Source organism: Octopus sinensis, linkage group LG2 (assembly GCF_006345805.1).
Source record: "Octopus sinensis linkage group LG2, ASM634580v1, whole genome shotgun sequence".
NCBI lineage: Eukaryota > Metazoa > Mollusca > Cephalopoda > Octopoda > Octopodidae > Octopus > Octopus sinensis.
The window spans coordinates 99,056,103-99,075,844 of record NC_042998.1 but is presented as its reverse complement, the minus strand read 5'-3'; the positions used below and the strand labels follow the sequence as shown (position 1 = coordinate 99,075,844).

The following is a 19,742-nucleotide window of genomic DNA, read 5'->3' as shown; positions in this document are numbered from 1 at the left end:
CTCGCTATGCTCATCACTAACGACACCAAGATTCATTGGAAAAAAATCGAAATGATAATGCAAGAAGTGCATTTTAAGGGACATTTAGCATGCCATTCTTTCATATGCTGTTAGCATGTAGTTATTAAATCAGCATAGTTTTCCGCTCTGTGATTTCAAAGAAAGTTTTGTACAACTAACACGAATGAATCTCATGCTGTCAGCTCAACTGGATTCAGTTTACCTCCAAATTTGCTATCAGACATCCATTCTCTGATCTCAGGTCCAATGAAAATACCTGCTTTCAGTTTTGCATCACTTTTCTCTGCACCAAATTTTACTTTTAGGTACTGGAAACCACACCCATCATGTGTCATTGCTTTTATGAAGTTTTTCATGAGGCTAAGTTTGATTTGAAGGGGTGGAAGGAAGATCTTTTGTAGGTGTACCAGTGGCATATGCTGCACATTATACCGACCAACTATGCGCTCATCTCTTTTAGGCCAGTCTCTTACAGTGTAATGATTGCTGTCATCACAGCTTTTCCAAACACACAAGGATCATGTACTTTTGGTATATCCCAGCTGCAGTCCTAGGAGGAGGGAAATCACCACAAATATTCCATTTATGAACTGAGTAATTAACTCCTTTCAGAATGAGTTCCAATTAGTCATAAGTTTCTTCCATACTGACATGACCCACAGGAATGGAAGGTTTTCATTTCCATTATGTAGTAACACAGCTTTGAGGCTAACCTTATTTGTGTCTGTAAACAATCTTCATTTGTTAGTCACATGTACATGTCCTAGTTTTTGCATGAGTGCATTAATGTCAATACAGAAACAAGCATTATTTTCTTGCTTGAAAAAGACAGATAAGCCTTCATAGCGAGAACAGAAAATGGAAATTTTTGTACCTTGCTGTAGTCTGGATTCCAAAACTTCTGCCTTCTCCTTTGACAATGTTAGGTCTCTTACTAAATCATTCAAATCTTTATTAAACAAGCGTGGTTCATTTTTCTTAGAATCAACTATGTACTCTGCACTGATAGGAGAATCAGGGGGTTCATCATGCAACGTGTCAAGATTTTCAACTGAATAATGTGAGAGGGTAACTGGGACAGGGTTCTCGGAGTCATGTGGGATCAGTTTTAGAGCCAACTTACAATCTGCATACACAATTTTTGCTTTGGTTTTCTTTGAAAAGCCACAAATACTAGTCATGCAAAAGTAACAATCAGAGACAGGATTGGTTGGCTCAAACCATACCATTGGTACAACAAAAGGCATTCCCTACTGTTTTCCATTCAGCCACTGTGTAAGCCCTGAGCAACACATGGTGCAACATACATGAAGTGTCCACCTCTTGTCTTGCTCCCCAACTTTACACCCAAAATAATATTTATAGGCAGTTTTTAACTTGTTGGCAATGTTCTTCTGCTGGTCATGCTGAACAAATTTTCCACTGATATAACAAAAGTTGTCTGGGTGATTCACACAGCCTCTCCTATTCAGGATTTAACACAATGAACACAGTTAAAACAGTAACCACACAGAGCGAGAGATATACATACCACATGTGACGGTAGTGCAAATGACACTAAGAGTTATCAAGAAAAACCTAATATACTTGGTGCTTGCACACAATACGTCAGCGCCATCTATTGCTAAACTAAATAATGAATGTTCTCATTGTTTGTTTTATTGTTGTTATTTCTTTAATTCTGAATTAAGACTGCTTTCATTTAAGCAAATTTTATAATATGGCTTATATCTAGTTATAATCTAGTGTGTGCAGAATTCAAAATCCTGATGTGCTAGGACAATTCTGAGTATGGTTTCGGAATTAGCATCCTCGATTTAGTCTAAAATACATGCTCAGTAGCAAAATCTTTGTTGTCCAGTGTCATCAACCACTGGACTTACTGTCTTCAGTTCCAAGACACATAGAGCCAGTTACTCAGTCTCCATGGTGTATAAGTGACTGAAATCACAACATTGCCTTCGAATGGAATGCCAGTCCATTATGGTTGTGCTTGGAGAGCTGGCATAATAATTTGCACACTTGACAAACTGCTGAGTGACATTTCATCCATCTGTACATACTGAGTTCAAATTCTGCCAAGGTTGACTTTGCCTTTTATCCTTTTGGGGTTGATAAAATAAGTATCAGTTGAGCACAGGGGTTGATTTAATCGACTTACCCCTCTCACCAAATTGCTGGCCTTATGCCAAAAGTTGAAACCATTATTATCATCAATGTAATTTTTTGTGAATCAACTTTGCTTTCCTCCTTCTGAGATTAATGAGAACCAGTCAAGTTTTAGGGTCAGTCTGTGACCTTATGTCTATGTTAGAAATCATTAACTGTCATCATTTCAAGTTGATGGAAGAATCAGCAGAGCAAGGGAAGAATATTTTGTTGGATTCAGTTAAATTTTTGAAGTTCTAATTTCAAATTGTGCTGGGTTGACTTTGGTCTTCATACTTTTGGAATTAATAAAATAAAGTAGCAGTTAAGGCAAAGCTGACAGGATTTGTACACAGAATGTTACGAGCTGAAATAAACAGCACAAGGTATTTTGTGTAATGTTTCATCATTTCTGTAAATTAAATACTGGCATCTATTTGACTGACTAGACCCTATCTCTCCTCATCCCAAATGTGGCCCTGCACCAAAATTAGAAATCTCTAACTTTTAATTGCAGAAAGTAGTTTTATGTACCAGACTATCTTTTGTTGAGATGTAGCATGTTCCATGGGATAACCCACAAGTAATAAACTGATAACCACTCCAACTGGCCAGTAACATGCCACTGATGATACTGAAAGGTATCCCAATTAAAGAATTGGTTTGAATTCTATACCTCTGCTTATTGATGCAATATAACTTGGAGAAAATACCAATTCTAATTTTTGTTAGATATGTGGTCTGATCAATAAGCATCCAGACTGTTGCTATAGTAATGAAGCTAAAGCATGGAGAGCGAAGCTGCTTGTCACAGATTGACCTTTAACTCTGCTGTACATGCACACTAAGTTTTAACATTCTAGCTCACGCTGTTTACAGCAGTACTTGGAAGGAAGGTGTGTAACATGTGATCATTGCATTGACAATGACAGAAAATTGAGCAGAGAATCTGCAACAAATTTTGCCAAAAGCTTGTCGATACCTGTCCAGAGACCTATGCAAAGTTTTCAAAAAGTTTTCATTTTTTTCAAAATATCAAGGAGATCTTGTGCAACTGAAACCCAGTGTTGTTTTGGTCAGCTGAAAGTGGTTTTGGCACAAACTTGGCAGACATGCATCTCATACCCAAATCTTCAATAATAATTGACTGAACTGATCAGCAACTAATACTCTGATAACTCATGGATGGTGATTCAATGATTTCTCCTCACAGCTGCATGCACATCTGCTATGTTTTTCTCAGTTCTGCTGGTTGCAGGCTCCAAGAATGTTCGTCAATATTGACATTTTTCCAGCCTTCTTGGAAACATTTGAACCACCTGTACACTTGTGTGCAGCTCATACACACTTCTCCATACACTTTCTGCAACGTTGTATAGGCCTCTGGGCAGGTATTGCTATGACAACTTTCTCTGCTCATGTTTTATTCAATTGCCAGTGTTTCAACCAAGAAATGACTATCTATGTACATAGCTACCCTTCCCAATGTAATTGATAACTTTGTCCTCTTAAAATGCAGACAGTATGTTTTAATGTACAGTAATCCCTTGACTATCGCAGGTGTTACGTTCCAAAACCCTCCGCAATAGGTGAAAATCCCTGAAGCAGAATTTTCTTTTACTATTTTTATAATTTGTATATATCTATTTTATTATTTTTATATATTTAAGCTTTTATAAACTCTTCCTACACTCTTAGGAGTACCCGTGTCTTCTCTTTTTTTGTGGGTGAGGAACATAGTGATGGGCAGTTGCTAGTGCGGCCTTTTCTCATGTAAGGAGGTTTTCATAAACTTCCATGGCTTTGTCGATTGCATTTCTGAACTGCAATGCATGAATTATCAGGGAGTCCCAATCTTCTGCCATTCTCTGAAGTTCTTTTGGTGGCCTGCATCTGCATACCTTCTCCCTTCCTTAAGCATGTCGAGGAGACTCACCTTCTCTGCTATAGTAAACATCTTCCTCTGACACTTGGGTCCACTGCGAGAAGCCTGAGAAGGTGCAGAACATTTAGGTGACATCGTAGGACTTGAAATAAATTCACAATTTTACATACAAATGCAAAACACCACCACGCACTCACCTCCAGAGTTTCGTTTTCCATACAGTATGTGTTTCTTTGTTTACTCATCTACGGTACACTACGTATTTTCTTTTAAGATATTTTAATTTTAATTAATGTGTTATACAGTGCAGTACTGTACAGTATTTTTATTTATTATCTTTTAGGTGTGAAAGTGCTTAGTTTACCACAGAAATAATTAAACTCTAAAAAAGATATATAGATATAGGCACAGGAGTGGCTGTGTAGTAAGTAGCTTGCATACCAACCACATGGTTTCAGGTTCATTCCCACTGCATGACATCTTGGGCAAGTGTCTTCTACTATAGCCTCAGGCCAACCAAAGCCTTGTGAATGGATTTGGTAGACGGAAACTGAAGGAAGCCCGTCGCATATATGTATGTGTGTATATGTTTGTCTCCCCAGCATCGCTTGACAACCGATGGTGGTGTGTTTATGTCCCTGTAACTTAGCAGTTCAGCAAAAGAGACTGATAGAATAAGTACTAGGCTTCCAAAGAATAAGTCCTGAGGTCAATTTGCTTGACTAAAAGTGGTGCTCCAGCATGGCCACAGTCAAATGACTGAAACAAGTAAAAAAAGTATACCTATCGACTGCAGAAACCTGTGATGTACTGAGGAGTCCGCGATATAAATCTCTATATATAAAACTGAAATGCGTTTTTACCGCTTGGATCGCTTTCAAGGCCACTACATCCTGTTCGATTGACTCCAAAATTTACAGGGACATGTAAAATGAGGTGACGATGCCCGTGGGCTACCTTAGAAATCCCTATCTTAAAAGGTGTCATTGCTAGGGCCAAAAACCCACTTTGACAAGTCCACTCCCGTTCTTTAATGTATCTGTCTTCCTCAACTCACTCTTGCTATTTCCTCTCTTCCCAGCACTTTTTCACTCACTCTATTTCCTACCTTCCCATAACTTTCACTTATGTATCTGTCTGCATTCATAGAGAGAATTATCATCGCCACAACCAACACGACAACAAATATTCCATCGCCATCGCATTCTATCGTCTACCTGTCAACGCGCCGATCGAGCAAATACAAACAGAACACACCAACAAGCGTTCATGTTTTGGTGATAACATAGGTTTTTTGTATCTATTACATTTTAACATTTATTTAGAACCCTGCAAATTTTTTGTGCTAAATTTTCATTTTTTACTACTTTATTATTTTTTCTTAAATTGATGCTTTTATTAAAATTAATTCTAATTGTCTGGGTCAACAGTTCGTTTCCTTGGAGGATATGGAAATTCTTATTACCCGTCAGAGAAATAACTCCAGCAGCTCACAACTATTTCAACAAAGACAAGGTTACCTGCTTACCAGTCGAATTCAGCGTCAACGCTCACGTATGAGAGAGACTCCAACACACACACACACACATATATACATATATATATAATGTGTGCATTATGTGGTCGGTTGAGCTGAAAATATGCACACCTATGTTAAAAGTGCTGGCAAGTTTGCATGACAACTATTTTTTTCCTCAAATGAAAGGTGTGACCTCTAGGACAAAATTCCTCATCTTATAAAATGTGGCCCCAGTAGACCCGAATGAAATCGGGTTATATTAACCAAAATGTGAAAAGGGGTCTAAATGGGGCTTGAAGGGGATTAAAATTTAAAGGAGTGGGTGTTTAGCAATTCTCTGTTACATCAAGCTAAAAAATTTGCGCCAGCCTTTTAATCGTCAATGTGTTGCCGTCCATGATGAAGAAGTTTTGAATGCTTGCCATGGTGAGTCTACTGTCGTGAGAAAGAATCAATTCAAAACTTGGTGTTTAGGGATTTTCTTTTACATCAAGTTCAAAATTTTACGCCAGCCATTAAACTGTCAATACGTTGCTGTCCGTCGTTAAGAAATGCCAGCCATGGTGACTCTACTATCCTCAAATTCTATCCCTTCAAACTTTGGTTTCCAATATTCTATTATTTTTATTCAGCTCGCAAGTTCGTCTGTCCCTTTTAAATGTTAGTGTTTTGCTGTCTGTCTTGAAGCAGACCTTTCTGTAGTTACTGTTGATATTTATGATTGATCTTTCTAAATATTTTATTTCTCAACTTACTCAAGATCTTTTGTTGTTTATAAATGGGAGAGAGATAGATAAAGATAGAGAGTAAGAGAAAGCGAGGGAGAGTCCGAGAGAAAGGAAGAGTAAGAGAGTGGGAAAGTGAGAGAGAAACAAAGAGGGAGAATCATCATCATCGTTTAACGTCCATTTTCCGTGCTAGCACGGGTTGGACAGTTTGACCGGGGTCTGGGAAGCCAGGAGGCTGCACCAGGCTCCAGTCTGATCTGGCAGTGTTTCTACAGGTGGATGCCCTTCCTAACGCCAACCACTCTGTGAGCGTAGTGGGTGCTTTTTACGTGCTGCCGGCACAGGTGCCAGGGGGGCTGGCAGCGGCCACTATCGGTTGGTGCTTTTTACGTGCCACCAGCACAGAAGCCAGTCAAGGCGGCGCTGCAATCCACCACGTTCGGATGGTGCTTTTTACGTGCTGAAAGGAAGCAACAGAAAGTAACAACCACACTCTTACCCGCGTGTAGAGTGGGTCACCTTCAGCTAGTTTACATATATAACTGGAAAAATCCGTGATGTACTGAGGGCACAATAGGTGAACCACAGTATGGCAAGTGATTACTGTATACATATTTTAGGCAGCGTTCTTCACCCTGAAGGTAAATGATTAGAACTACAATGTTGATTAGACAATGGTGTGATGAGTGAAACACCAGTAGATATGGTATGATAGAAATATTTAACTAGGATACTGAATTGGTGTCATAAGTCAGTACAACTAGATAACCAAAACTATTTAAAAGTAACAACAATAAGCTACCATATGACCACTTGACCTGCTAAAAATTGCACCCAACCTTCTTGAAAAATTGGAAAGAAAAGGAGATACTGAAGGAGGCAGTTCTAGATACTCTGTATCTTAATAAAAGATAGGATGGTCACAGCTTGAAGGCCCTTGATTTCAAGATAAGTCTGTTTGAATAAGATTAATCTAGGTTAAACAAAATTTTGGGTAGAGGATTGTTGGGGGTGGGAATAGAGCACAAAACTATAAGGAAATTAGCATTTAGTTGTTGTTTATTCCTATATCAGCTTTGATATATCAAAGGTTTTCATCCACAACACTCCCATTGCACTTTCGATTATATTATCCAATATGTTCTTCCTGTTAGTGTAATTTGAGAGAAATTTGGTTGCTATTTCTAGCAGGTCAAGTGAAGACATAGCTCTCTCTCTCCCACTGGGGTGTTTTAGATTTGTGTTCATCAACTCTGATCAAGCGGACTCATGATCGAAAGCACTGCTGTCACGATCATCCTGTTTTTTTAGGAAAATCTTTTGAACCACATTATCTAAGGTGTTCTTTCTTTCATAAAATGTGATTTGATCAGCTATTTCTTGCAGGTCAAGTAGCTATGTACAAGCTCCCATGTTGACTTATGTTGAGATTAAACTCTATGCTATTTTGACAAGGGGTTTTACATCACTCCTTTTAATATTAAATTCCAGTACAACATTCAATGACAGTTCCTTGCTAAAGTTGTGGCCCTGTGCTTAAATTCATAAGCATTACAACAAATGTTACTCCCCAAAACATAGTTTCTTTACCATTAATTTAGTTGAGGTGGGGTGACATCATTTCTTTACACTTAACAACATTTTTCATAGATTGTCCAGGTGTTGATACTTGTTTACTATAGACCTCCAAATGTAACTGGCACTCTGTAGGTTACAAGGGATCCATTTGATCTGACCGACAGAGCACTCCACAGACATGCAGACCCTTAACATAGTTCTCAGGGAGATTCAATGTGACAAGGCTGGTCTTTTAAAATACAGGCACAACTCATTTTTGCCAGTTGAGTGAACAGGAACAATGTGAAATAAAGTATCTTGCTTAAGGATACAAAACAGTCGCATATCAATCTCAGGATCTAACAACCATGAATACCCTAACTGCTAAGCTATGTGCCTTCACTAGAACTCCAAATATAACATTGCAAACTGACAAAATCCTCATTAAGTATAGTACTCCTGCTTATAGCAGAGCTGTAGCAATCTACAATACCATTTAACATGGAAGTTTGTGTGCGATTAAGCATAAGAGGCATTAGATGTGTGCAAGAGAGATGACTGCATTGGTAAGGTCATGTGATGTATATGGACAGACAGTTGCGTAAAGAAGTACCAGTCTCTAACTGTGGAGGGAACCTGTGGAAGAAGTAGACCCAGGAAGACATGGGACAAGGGATGAAGCATGATCTTCGAATGTTGGGCCTCGCAGAGGCAATGACTAGTAACCAAGACCTTTGGTGATGTGCCATGCTTGAGAAGACATGTCAGGCTAAGTGAAATCATAGTCATGGCTGATACCAGTGTCACATAAATGGCACCTGTGCTGGTGAAATGTAAAAAGCACCTTTTGAGTGTTGGGCCTCATGGGGGCAATGTGGCCGATGCTGGTGTTGTATACCTGGCATCTGTGCTGGTGGCATGTAAAAAGCACCTTTGAAGTGTGGGCCTTACAAAGGCAATGACAAATGATCGAGACCTTTGGCAATATACTGTGGTTGAGAAGAAGACCTATCAAGCCAAGTGAAACTGTGGTTGTGACAGATACTGGTGTCATGCAACTGGCACACGTAAAAGTACCCATTACACTCTTGGAGTGGTTGACATTAGGAAGGGCATTCAGCCATAGAAACCATGCCAAATCAGACTGGAGACTGGTGCAGCCCCTCAGCTCTGGTCAAACCATCCAACCCATGCCAGCATGGACAATGGACGTTAAATGAAATGATGATGATGACAAGTTCTACATACCCCTAAAAATCAGGAATGCTTTTGATGATATATCTGTTCAATTAGAGTTGCCCTGCTGCTAAACATTAAGCTACTGACTAATAGTTTAATATTCTACTGTAAGTATATAGTATTTCTCATAAAGGAGTTCCTGTGCAGTCACTTGATCCACTTGAAAAATCAGTGAAATATCTCCCAAATCACTTAACAGTCTTATGGAGAAAAAGAAAAAAAATAGGACAGAATACATTAGCTATTGTAGTTCCTGACATACAAACTACAGGATGAATATAGTTGGAATACTTTTCATCAGAGATTTGCCTGCAAATGGATGGCCTGGTGCTAAAGAACTCCCCATCAAATCACTTATGAAATAGTTAACATAATACATCTAACATTTTGTTTGAGACAATATTTGTTGCCAATAACAATCGTCTGTTGTATTTTAAGCTAGTTTAGACATTTAACTTTGATGAAAAAAAAAAAAAAACATAGTACTTTGCTAAACACTTGTACCACACCCAAAAGCTGATGAAATCAAGAGACAATATTAGCTCATTGTTTGTCCACTCATGTATTTTCAATTCTCCTTACCACCACTATGATAATGGCATTCAATGAGGAAGCCTCTACATGTTCACTTGACCTACTAAAAGCAGCAAATGAACCTCCCTATCACATCTTGAAAAAGTGGAAGATACACTTATCATTTAACATGTTTTCCATACTGGCCTTTGGTTGATTTGGCAGGATCTGGTGAACCACAGGACTGCATCATGCTCCATGTTAGCTATGGTGTGGTTTCTATGGCTGAATGCCCTTTCTAATACCAACCACTTTACAGTGTTTACTAGGCACTTTTTCATGCCCCCAACAGTAGCAAGGTTGCCATGTAACTTGTACAAGAAAGAACAAGAAAAGGTGGGGGGACTCCTCATGACTAAGAATCTTTGTGAGGGTATTTGATAGGGTAAAGAGGGACATGCAGAGGTGTCTTGCTATAAAGAAGATACATGGTTTCCTGGCTTTTATATAAGGGTGGGAGGGAGTATCAAGGGAAAAAAAGGTAAGATGGCAGTGATGGAGTGCCAGAGCAAAACCCTCAAGAGATGATATGAGCAATGGATCAGAAGGTGAGGGGTTGTTATATAAATGTTAGGGGGAAGTGCCAAATGATTAGAGATAGAAGTGAATGAAGTGATTGATGAACAGGAGGAGGTGGGAATGCTTAAAAATTAAAAGCAGGCAATGATCACATCTGCAATGCCTTTCAGTCACAAGTTGGCTTGATCAAGGTTAATTGACAACCAAGTAAATTCTTGATTGAATGGTGTTATAGTTGCAGATAAAATAATCCTAACATAAGGTTGGCTTATGACCATTTCAGAATCGGCCATAAGTAAATGATTAGTGATATCTAGAAACATCAAGTTCTGGCAAATAAATCATGACAGCATCTCATTTGCCATATTTTTTTCCCCTATTTGTCTCTGATGATGGAATATTCCATACTCGGAGATATCCCAGAAACACCTATAAGATTTTGAATTTCTTCCTATAATAATATTGTATATGACTTGAGATGTTTGCCTTGCCTACATCCTGTTTAACAATTATAGATCTGCTGCATCGGAAATCTGAAATGGCTCCATAACTACTATCTCGGCTATAACTTTGGAGCCCCAGTAATCCGTTACATCACTTACCTAGTGTACCTAATTGTTTAATCACCTGTGAACTAAACCCCCATACTTTGTGTGTGTGTGTGTGTGTGTGTGTGTATATAAAGGCTTGCATGAAACTTTTCCTGCATAGCGTCTCTGTTTGTTGCAGTCCATTGTTGTCTCCTATGTACAGTTCAACCTTCAACTCAAACTTTACTAATACTTGCCCTTCCACATGTTCTTTCCACTTTCATTGCTTGCACATTTTTATTCAGTTGTTGATCTAGCATGCATTTGGATGACACTAAAAAATGTTCAGGCAAATATAATTAATGAAATCTAGTTTTTAGTCTCTCAAATTTTTGTACATCATCTGAAAGGGTAATTTCAGAATACGGGAGATGTGAAAATGCTTTTCAGGTTTTTTCCTCAAATTTTACAAGTATAATCATATCAATATAAAGATATAAACTGCAGCAATTTTACTTTTAGTAGTTTTTATTTGATTCAACTATCTGAATTCCATACACTTACCTTCGAGCTATAGACATGCAATTTGCTCTCTATGGAAAGCGGACGTTAAATGATGATGATGATGATGATGTCATTTTTATTGCTACAACTGAGGCCTCTGCGCCTTGGAGCTTGCTGGTATTATGCCACCTCCACTCAGGCACTCCCAACTCATTCATATTTCCTTTTGTCACACCACCAGGCACTTACTAATCACTATGTCAAGAACTTCTTACTCATTGTAGGACACAGGCCCCCTGGATTTCATTCCCTGTACATTTAACTGCAGATGTTGATTGCAACTATTCTAGAGTAACATTAACTCCATTTATCTTACTAGTTTTCAATGGACTACAAAGGATGTTGGGCATTACTTTTCCCTTCAGAATAAAAGTTTGTGCATGTGTGTGTCGAGGAAATGTTACAGAAGTGGTATGAACATCTAAAGCAGAGAGTGGAAAGTAGATGTGAGTGAAAAAGTATCATAAATTGATAGTGCAAGGTGACAACGATAAAGGTAGACCAAAGAACTGATAAGGTCAGATACACCTTATAGAGAAATTCATGCAATGTGAAAACGAAGAGATATACAGTGACATCAAACCAGCCAACCCATACCAGCATGGACAAATGGATGTTAAAGTGAGAGTGATGGTAAAGATTATATCAACTACATTCTGTCACTGTACCTAACCCTCCAGACCTATATTACAAACCTTGTTCATTCCACTTTATACAGAACAAGAGAAGTTTATAAAGCTTGGCTCTTGTCGTAATAGCTTAGCCTTGCTCATGAATAGTTTCAAGCCTGTCTCTTAAAGATTTTTTTTCAAGCTTTCATTCAAACCTATTCAAGTATCTAAACTACTACACAAACAGTTATCCTAGACAATTTATCAAAAGAAAGAACACTCAATAGATTGATATGAAGTCCCTCCCCATGATACTAACCTCTGATGTAGACATGCTGTCTCTTCTACTACCACTATAGTGGCCTCTGGTTTTGTGTCACCTCCACTCAAGTACTTCTAACTCACTTCTCTCTGGCTTACCCATAACTTACCCACTTCCCCAAGCTATTGTGTTTGCCCAGCCATTCCTCTTTAGAATATTGCCATCCTTCCACCTTGGAATTCTCTTGTTGCATAGATTTTGCCTGCAGCTGTCAACTTTTTACAGTTCAAATGGAACATTAGTAACATCAAACCCACTGATCTACCAGTCTACCAAAGGTCATGATCACAGCCCATTCCTATGTAAAAAGAAAAAAAAAGGACCAAAAGGAAAACAAATAACAACTAGTTAAAAGAAATGGAAAGCAAGAAAACAATACATTCTTTAAAACAGTAAAATGAAATACAGCAAATGGTAGGATAATTTTTTAATCTTTATTTCTTTACAAATCAAACAGAATTCCACCAAGATATTACATTAAATCATAAGGAAGCCAAAATATATGATACAGCCATAATATAACTAAGGCATAGCAGTTTTTCTATATTTCTTTCAGTGTATGCTATGGCTTCTCTTGATTTGGAAACAATATACTAAATAAACTAGAAATTATAAAAAAATAAAATTATGTTAGTGTCATCTTTCACCTCATTTTTGTTATTTCTAATTTTAAAATTTTGTTTTTCAATTTTTTCTCGAAGGATTGAAACAAAAATACAAAATAAAAATTATAGGACATAAATCAACAGCATTAACTAGTTTAATTTTTACAGAAGAGATTGACCTCATATATATTGGTGTGCGTGAGTATATGTATGTATAGGTGAATAATCATTCTTACAAAGTGAGCACAGGGCATAACCTGCTATTAGATACAATAGCTCAAAGGGAAGACAGAGTGTCAGTTGCTATTTTATCCATAAGAAGTAGGATAAAAAATAAAAAGAAAGCTGTACAACTCTATTCTTCTCTTTAAGTTGATTTAATCATTAAATGAAAAAAAAAAATTCAATAAGAAAATCTGTAAATATATAAATAACAATAATTAAAAATTAAACAAAAAAAAACTCAATCAAAGTGAAGAATGGTTCCATTAGTCAGTTGGATTCTCATCACTGTCATTATGGTTTGAGTTGCCCAAATCAGATGTTACAATTACTGTATCTGGAGTATCTTCATGAACCTCATGTACGATGACCTCAGTTGTATTATCACTAACAACATTCACCTCACCTGTGTCATAATTGTAATCAACAGCTCCATTGCCATTTTCAACAGAAATGTTTGAGGTCATCTCTGACAATTCATCGACATTATTTACCACATCCTGTACTTCTACGTCCTGTACTTCTACGTCATCCACTTCTTCCATTTCTGATTTCGTGTCCAATATAATATCATTTGGGATTGTAAGTGTTGTTGTCTCTTTCATAAGACTAGCTTCTCTCCCTCGGAAAGCAACTTTTTTCTGATAATGACTGATAATGACCGGATCTGTTGGACAGGTATTAAAGAAGGCCTCAGCCTCGTAACCATTTCGAAGATATTTCCACAAATAAATCATGGTGCGTGGGATATCATAATTTTTCAGTATCTGCAAAGAGATTTTCATTGATGATAAAATGAAAACATCAAATTAAATTCAAGCAAAAAGGCTAATAGGTTAATAGCTAGAACCTGCTTTTTAGTCATATATGTTCTTTCCAAGTAATCTAAGCTCTAAATAATAAAAAAATAAAGGTCTTTCTAAAAGTGTTAACTACTTTTTATCAAACACAAGCTAGATTAATATAGTTGCATTACTTGTAAAATTTATTTATTTATTTGTTAAATTTTTGGAAGACATGATGCAGAATATTTATCTGAATATCTTCCAACTGTTACTAGACAGATTTTATTGGCAAAACCAATTGGCAGGTGCAGTCTGCAAACAAGATGGTTGGATAATGTCCATGAGCTGAGTTGGTCTCACTTAGGAATCCATCTGGATCAGTTGGAAATGGTTGCTTCTGACAGGATCTGTTGGAAGATGTGCTTCAGGACTCTTGGCTCCCATAATCCTCCCAGGAATAAGTGAGTGAAGAAGATGAAATGAGATCTTACAACTGTGTTTGTGCATAGATCAATGCTTTAAAAAAATTTTTATTTAGGGTGCACAAAGATACTTTCTGAAAGGGAAGGATATAATCGACTGGATTAACTCAGATATATTGTAATGATATATCAATTAAGGCAGCGAGCTGGCAGAAACGTTAGCACGCCGGGCGAAATACGTAGCTGTATTTCGTCTGCCGTTGTGTTCTGAGTTCAAATTCCGCCGAGGTCAACTTTGCCTTTCATCCTTTCGGGGTCGATTAAATAAGTACCAGTTACGCACTGGAGTCGATATAATCGACTTAATCCATTTGTTCTCTCTGTGTTTAGCCCCTTGTGGGTAGTAAAGAAATAGATATATCAATTCCAGAGCTTTAATAATCAATGTTATTTCTATCTAGTAAGAAGTGAAATCAGAATAAGGTTTGAATCTAAATGCATAAAACCCTCCAGTCAGTGATATCCTTGTGTTCCAACCTACTAAACTTTTACTTTATAGATATTTTTTTTTTTGTGTGTGTTAAAAGAAATGGACATTACTAAGGTAATCTCAGTGGAGAAACAACATTGGTAACAGCTGCTTCTTTTCAGCACAAACTGCAAATCATTCCAGAGTCATAATCCGAAATTGCCATGACAATGTAACATCCTGTTAGCTATTCATGCTTTTGTTTTTATGCAATATTTTCTTAGGAATGCTTTCTTTTGTACTTGTTCTTTTTATTGATATATAAAACGAGTTAATGTAAAGAAAAGGGACTTCATATAACCTTCAGAAGAAAAAGCTCTACATCAATTATGTCACTGAGGGCTGCACCAGGTTTCAGACTGATTTGGTATGATTTCTATGGCTGGATGCCTTTCCTAACACTTAACCACTCCGAGAATGTAATGGGTGCTTTTTTACATGCCACTGGTATAGGTGTCAGTAACAGCCACAACTATGATTCCACAGAAGCCATTTACATGACACTGGTATATACAGCCACAACTATGGTTTTATTTCACATGACAAGTGTTCTCAAGCACAGCATGTTGAATGTTTTCTTCTACATCCTGAAGTTGACCAATACTTTATAAGTAGAAGTTGGTAGTTGGGGATTATGCGAATGATATGTGCATGAACATGCATGTATCTTTCATCATGCCGGTGGCATGTAAAAAGCACCATCCGATCGTGGCCGTTTGCCAGCCTCGTCTGGCACCTGTGCCGGTGGCACGTAAAAAGCACCCACTACACTCACGGAGTGGTTGGCGTTAGGAAGGGCATCCAGCTGTACAAACACTGCCAGATCAGAATGGGGCTGGTGAAGCCTTCTGGCTTCCCAAACCCCAGTTAAACCGTCCAACCCATGCTAGCATGGAAAGCGGACGTCAAACGATGATGATGATGATGATAAGATATAAAGATCAGTAAGAAAAACTGAAAAAAATAACTTGTGATTTCTGAACAAAGTTTTTTGCATTAAGTTGGACACACCCTTATCACTCACGCTATCAGAAGCACAATGAACCAGTGATTGGCCTGTTGAAAACTAGTAACCAATGATACTATTGTTAACAAAATGGGATATAAAGTAAATAATAGATGTCCTCAAGAGTATTAGTAACAAATGAACTCAACTGACTTTGAAAAAGAAAACCAGTTCAGTAGTTCTAACTGACAAGACCACTCTCTCACTCTCTCTCCATTCATATGCAATATCTTTCATTAGTAGTTAGTAAAGCAATATTTCTGTTTTCAGCTTTAGCTTATGAATGTAATAGTTTCTATTTTTTCAATGAAGTCATGGAATCAAGTATGCTTTTCTTATTTTTTGTTTTTGACAAACTTAGTTTATTTCAATGAAACCTTAATTGGTTCTAATCTTTCTGACTATATTTTGATTAATATTTCTTCTCTTCATGACATCTCTATAAATGTAGTTCTAAAGAGAAAGGATATGGCATAACATCAAGTGAGAAATCTAGGGAAGTTTGCCTCTTACAACCCCCGCCTTCACTAAGTCTTTCGATATTTAAGAGTCTATAAAAAAATAACTAAATCTCAATATACAACAAAAAGTATGAAATTCTTAATAAAAACGAGTCTCGTTTTTCTCCTAACAAAACTGGTGGGCTAATAGCTAAGTGAAAGCAATTTAAACTTAAAGCAGTTCTATGTTAAATTTGTGAAAAAACATAAATAGAAGAAAAGTGTTTTTTAACTGCTAATTTTATTGAAAAAAATGTTTACAAAACGAAGTAGTAGAAACCTTTGAATAGGAAATCATCAATATATGACTTCTATAGAATTCTCCAATTTGATTTTGATTTCAGTTAAAGCTATTTTAATTTACTATGGAGCATGTCTTTTGTACAGGCAACGTTGGGAGGGGATATATCTTGTCAGTAACAATTATCAGGCTTAGATATAGATCTTAATGATTAAACTTTGAAGGAACCTGAAAGACAGGAATAATATATCTACAGGCTTAAGCTGTTGTTACAAGCCTGGCAGATAAACCTACATGAAGTTATGTTACATTTAGAACAACATTGTAGCAGGGCACACAAGTTAAGGCATGGTGTACTTAATATTATATGCAGACAAATTCTTAATTAAAATTTCCCTTATAGTTGGACAAAGAAAACAAAAACCTAGATGTAATTGTTGATGACTATCAAAGAAAAAAGGAGATAATTTTTTTTAAATGATCTCAAAGGTAATTTAGACGTTTAGGGGAACAAAAGTCTGATCTTAATTTGTAGGTAGGGATAACTATAAACATGTAGTAGGCCGCAGCAGCAAAATCCTATAGTCATCACTTGCAAGTAAGTATGACTTGGTAGCATGTACCATAGTTTGGCTAATTGTTTTAAATGCTTGATTAGTCATAAATAAAATATACACTCTCTTGACCCGCTTGCTTTTGACAAAGCAGAAGATCCAAGATGTTGTGAAAGGGTTGCACCAGCACTACACAGGTATTTATTTCCATCTGAGTAGACTGGAGCACTGTGAAATGAAGTACCCTGTTCAAAGAGACAACACATAATCTGATCCCAGAATCGAACTCATGACCTTATAATTGCAAGCACTTGCTCTAATATAGTTTATAAAAGCTGATTAGTTATGTGTGAAGTCTAAAATTTTAGATATTTTTCCTCTTTGATTCCACCTAGTATTTTTCAGGGAAGATGGGACCACAAATTAAACGTAGTGTAGCAAAAAGGTAAGAGAAGCTAAAAAGAGATATTTCTCAGAGAAGACATTTAATGAAATCACAAAATTGTATCTATTTCAAATATTATTCGAAACAGTAAAAGATCTTTAAATTTTGAATAGATTTAGGTTTTAAGTATAAAGAAACGTAAAAACAAGACTGTCATATCCAGTGGAAGATTTCATCCTCATTCACTTAGTACCATGTAACTAAGTAATGGTTCTAATGAGATTTTGGGGTTTCAGAGATATTTTAAATTCTAAACATAGTTGAATCTTGAGTTTCTCATGTTGCTTTTATATCAAAGATCAGCTGGCGCAATTTGAATTGTCAAATTATGAGAAGAGATAAAAATATTTCAACTCTGCACAAACTACAACACAGGCAACTTGTCTAGAAGAGTGGTAATTCTTAATCAAAACTTATACCAAGTAAAGAAGACCCATTAGTCCTAATGTAGACCTGTAGTATGATAGACACTGTAAGACCCACCTGTCCAATCAAAGCTAGCATGGAAAAGCAGATGTAAAAATGAAGATTAGGAGGTTTTTGAGACTTTACCGTAAAGTTAAATATTTTATTGTTCAAATATCTAGTGACTAAGTAAGAAAATTTTTAATAGTAATTTAGTCTGAGAAGCAATGCTCATAACCTTTCAACAACTATATAAAATTAATACTAGGTTTTGTTTCTGTTGCATTTTGTTACAAGAGAATAGGCAGGAGAGAGTGGGAGAGGGGAAGTGAGGGAGAGAGAGAGAAAGTAAGAAAGAGAAGCATGGTGCTTATAAAGGAAAAACAGAAAAGCAAAGAAAGCAACATATAGAAAACAAGTTATTTGGACAATTACTCATGAATAAGTATACACTGCTGAAGAATTTTGGAACCAGTTTTGTTTGAAACTTAAAATATTTGCTTGTATCAAAGGTTATGTTGTTCAAAGTTTTCTGATGTCAGGCATCTTTTGCTATTGTAGACTAAAGAAATTTCAAATACTGAATGAAGAAATATGGTGTGAAGAGAAAAATATAAAACAAATATGGAAAAACAGAAAGAAAAAAAAACAATGAGAAAGGAGGTTCTGAAAAATATGTTAAATAAATATATCAATTTGTTCACAAACACAACCCCATAAATAGAATACTATACAATACATAGTTATCCCATAAAATCAATAATTCATAAAACCAGCTCACAAAAGTATAGAAAATTATGAAGAAACAACATGCATTTTGCAGACTAAATCAAACTTAGAAATATTTACATGCACTAGTATTCATCCAGAATGAGCTGAGCTGGCTCTAACAGGTGAATCCACATAGTCACAAATAGTATCCAACCATATTGGCAAATTACAGGAACTTGACATGAAGGTTATTAAACTCGTAATACCAATGACATACAACATGCATATGAGGACCAGACATTGATACAAGAATTGATTTCATTGTACTAATTTATCTAAATTTTCAGCTGTCTATTTTACCTTTGATGATATCCAGAAAGGATCTCTAGCATAACTGCAGGACTGAACCAACAGAACCACTTTTTGAGCAAAACATTTTTGAAATGAATTGGTCCAACAATGACAATAGACTTCAGAGTTTGACAAGATTCAAAGCATGAACACAAAGGATTTGGCAAAGGCAAAATTATTAACACAGTTTTATTTCCAAACTTAGAAATGTAAACTGGTATAAATGATCCAGATGTTATCACTTTTGAAACAGAAAGCTTGGTAAACCTAATTCATCATCTGGTTTGCAAAGTCCAGTCCTTGTTGCAGTGTAGTAGGTTGTGTGCCTTGATCACCCTGGAGAGCTATGCCAGCAGAGTGTAAGTTCTCCCTTGCTGAACAAGTCAAAGAATAGGGGCCAGGCTAATATGGACCACAAACATGTTTCAGCCTCCCTGTCACACTCTAATCCTTCATTTGACACAAAAATGCTCCTAGAGGTAAAAATGGGTTTGTGTAGGGCCAACAGCCCTACCTAGGAAAAATGAAGTTATGGAAGCATAAATGACAAAAACCAACAAGATCTGGGAAGGGAAGACACTGCAGCATAATCTAAAATGAAGCTACAAGAGGGAAGGGAGCCAACCTAAGAGTTAGGATTAGTGGAGAAAAGTTGTTGATGGCTGATGCTCTATAGGAAGGGAATGGTTTAAGTAATCCATCATCTGGTTTACCACAACAACTGGTCCATGAGTGCTTTTAGAGAAGTCT

At 36.8% G+C, this 19,742-nt stretch overlaps 1 protein-coding gene across 1 annotated transcript in view; it reads right to left on the bottom strand.

The window, feature by feature from the left end:
- Positions 1-12,626: 12,626 nt before the first annotated feature.
- LOC115208761 (chloride intracellular channel exc-4) overlaps positions 12,627-19,742 on the bottom strand; it is a 70,197-nt gene continuing 63,081 nt past the window's right edge. The window contains exon 4 of the mRNA XM_029777079.2: positions 12,627-13,810. Coding sequence (XP_029632939.1) covers positions 13,310-13,810 — 501 coding nt within the window. The 3' untranslated portion in view covers positions 12,627-13,309. The remainder of the gene's footprint in view (positions 13,811-19,742) is intronic.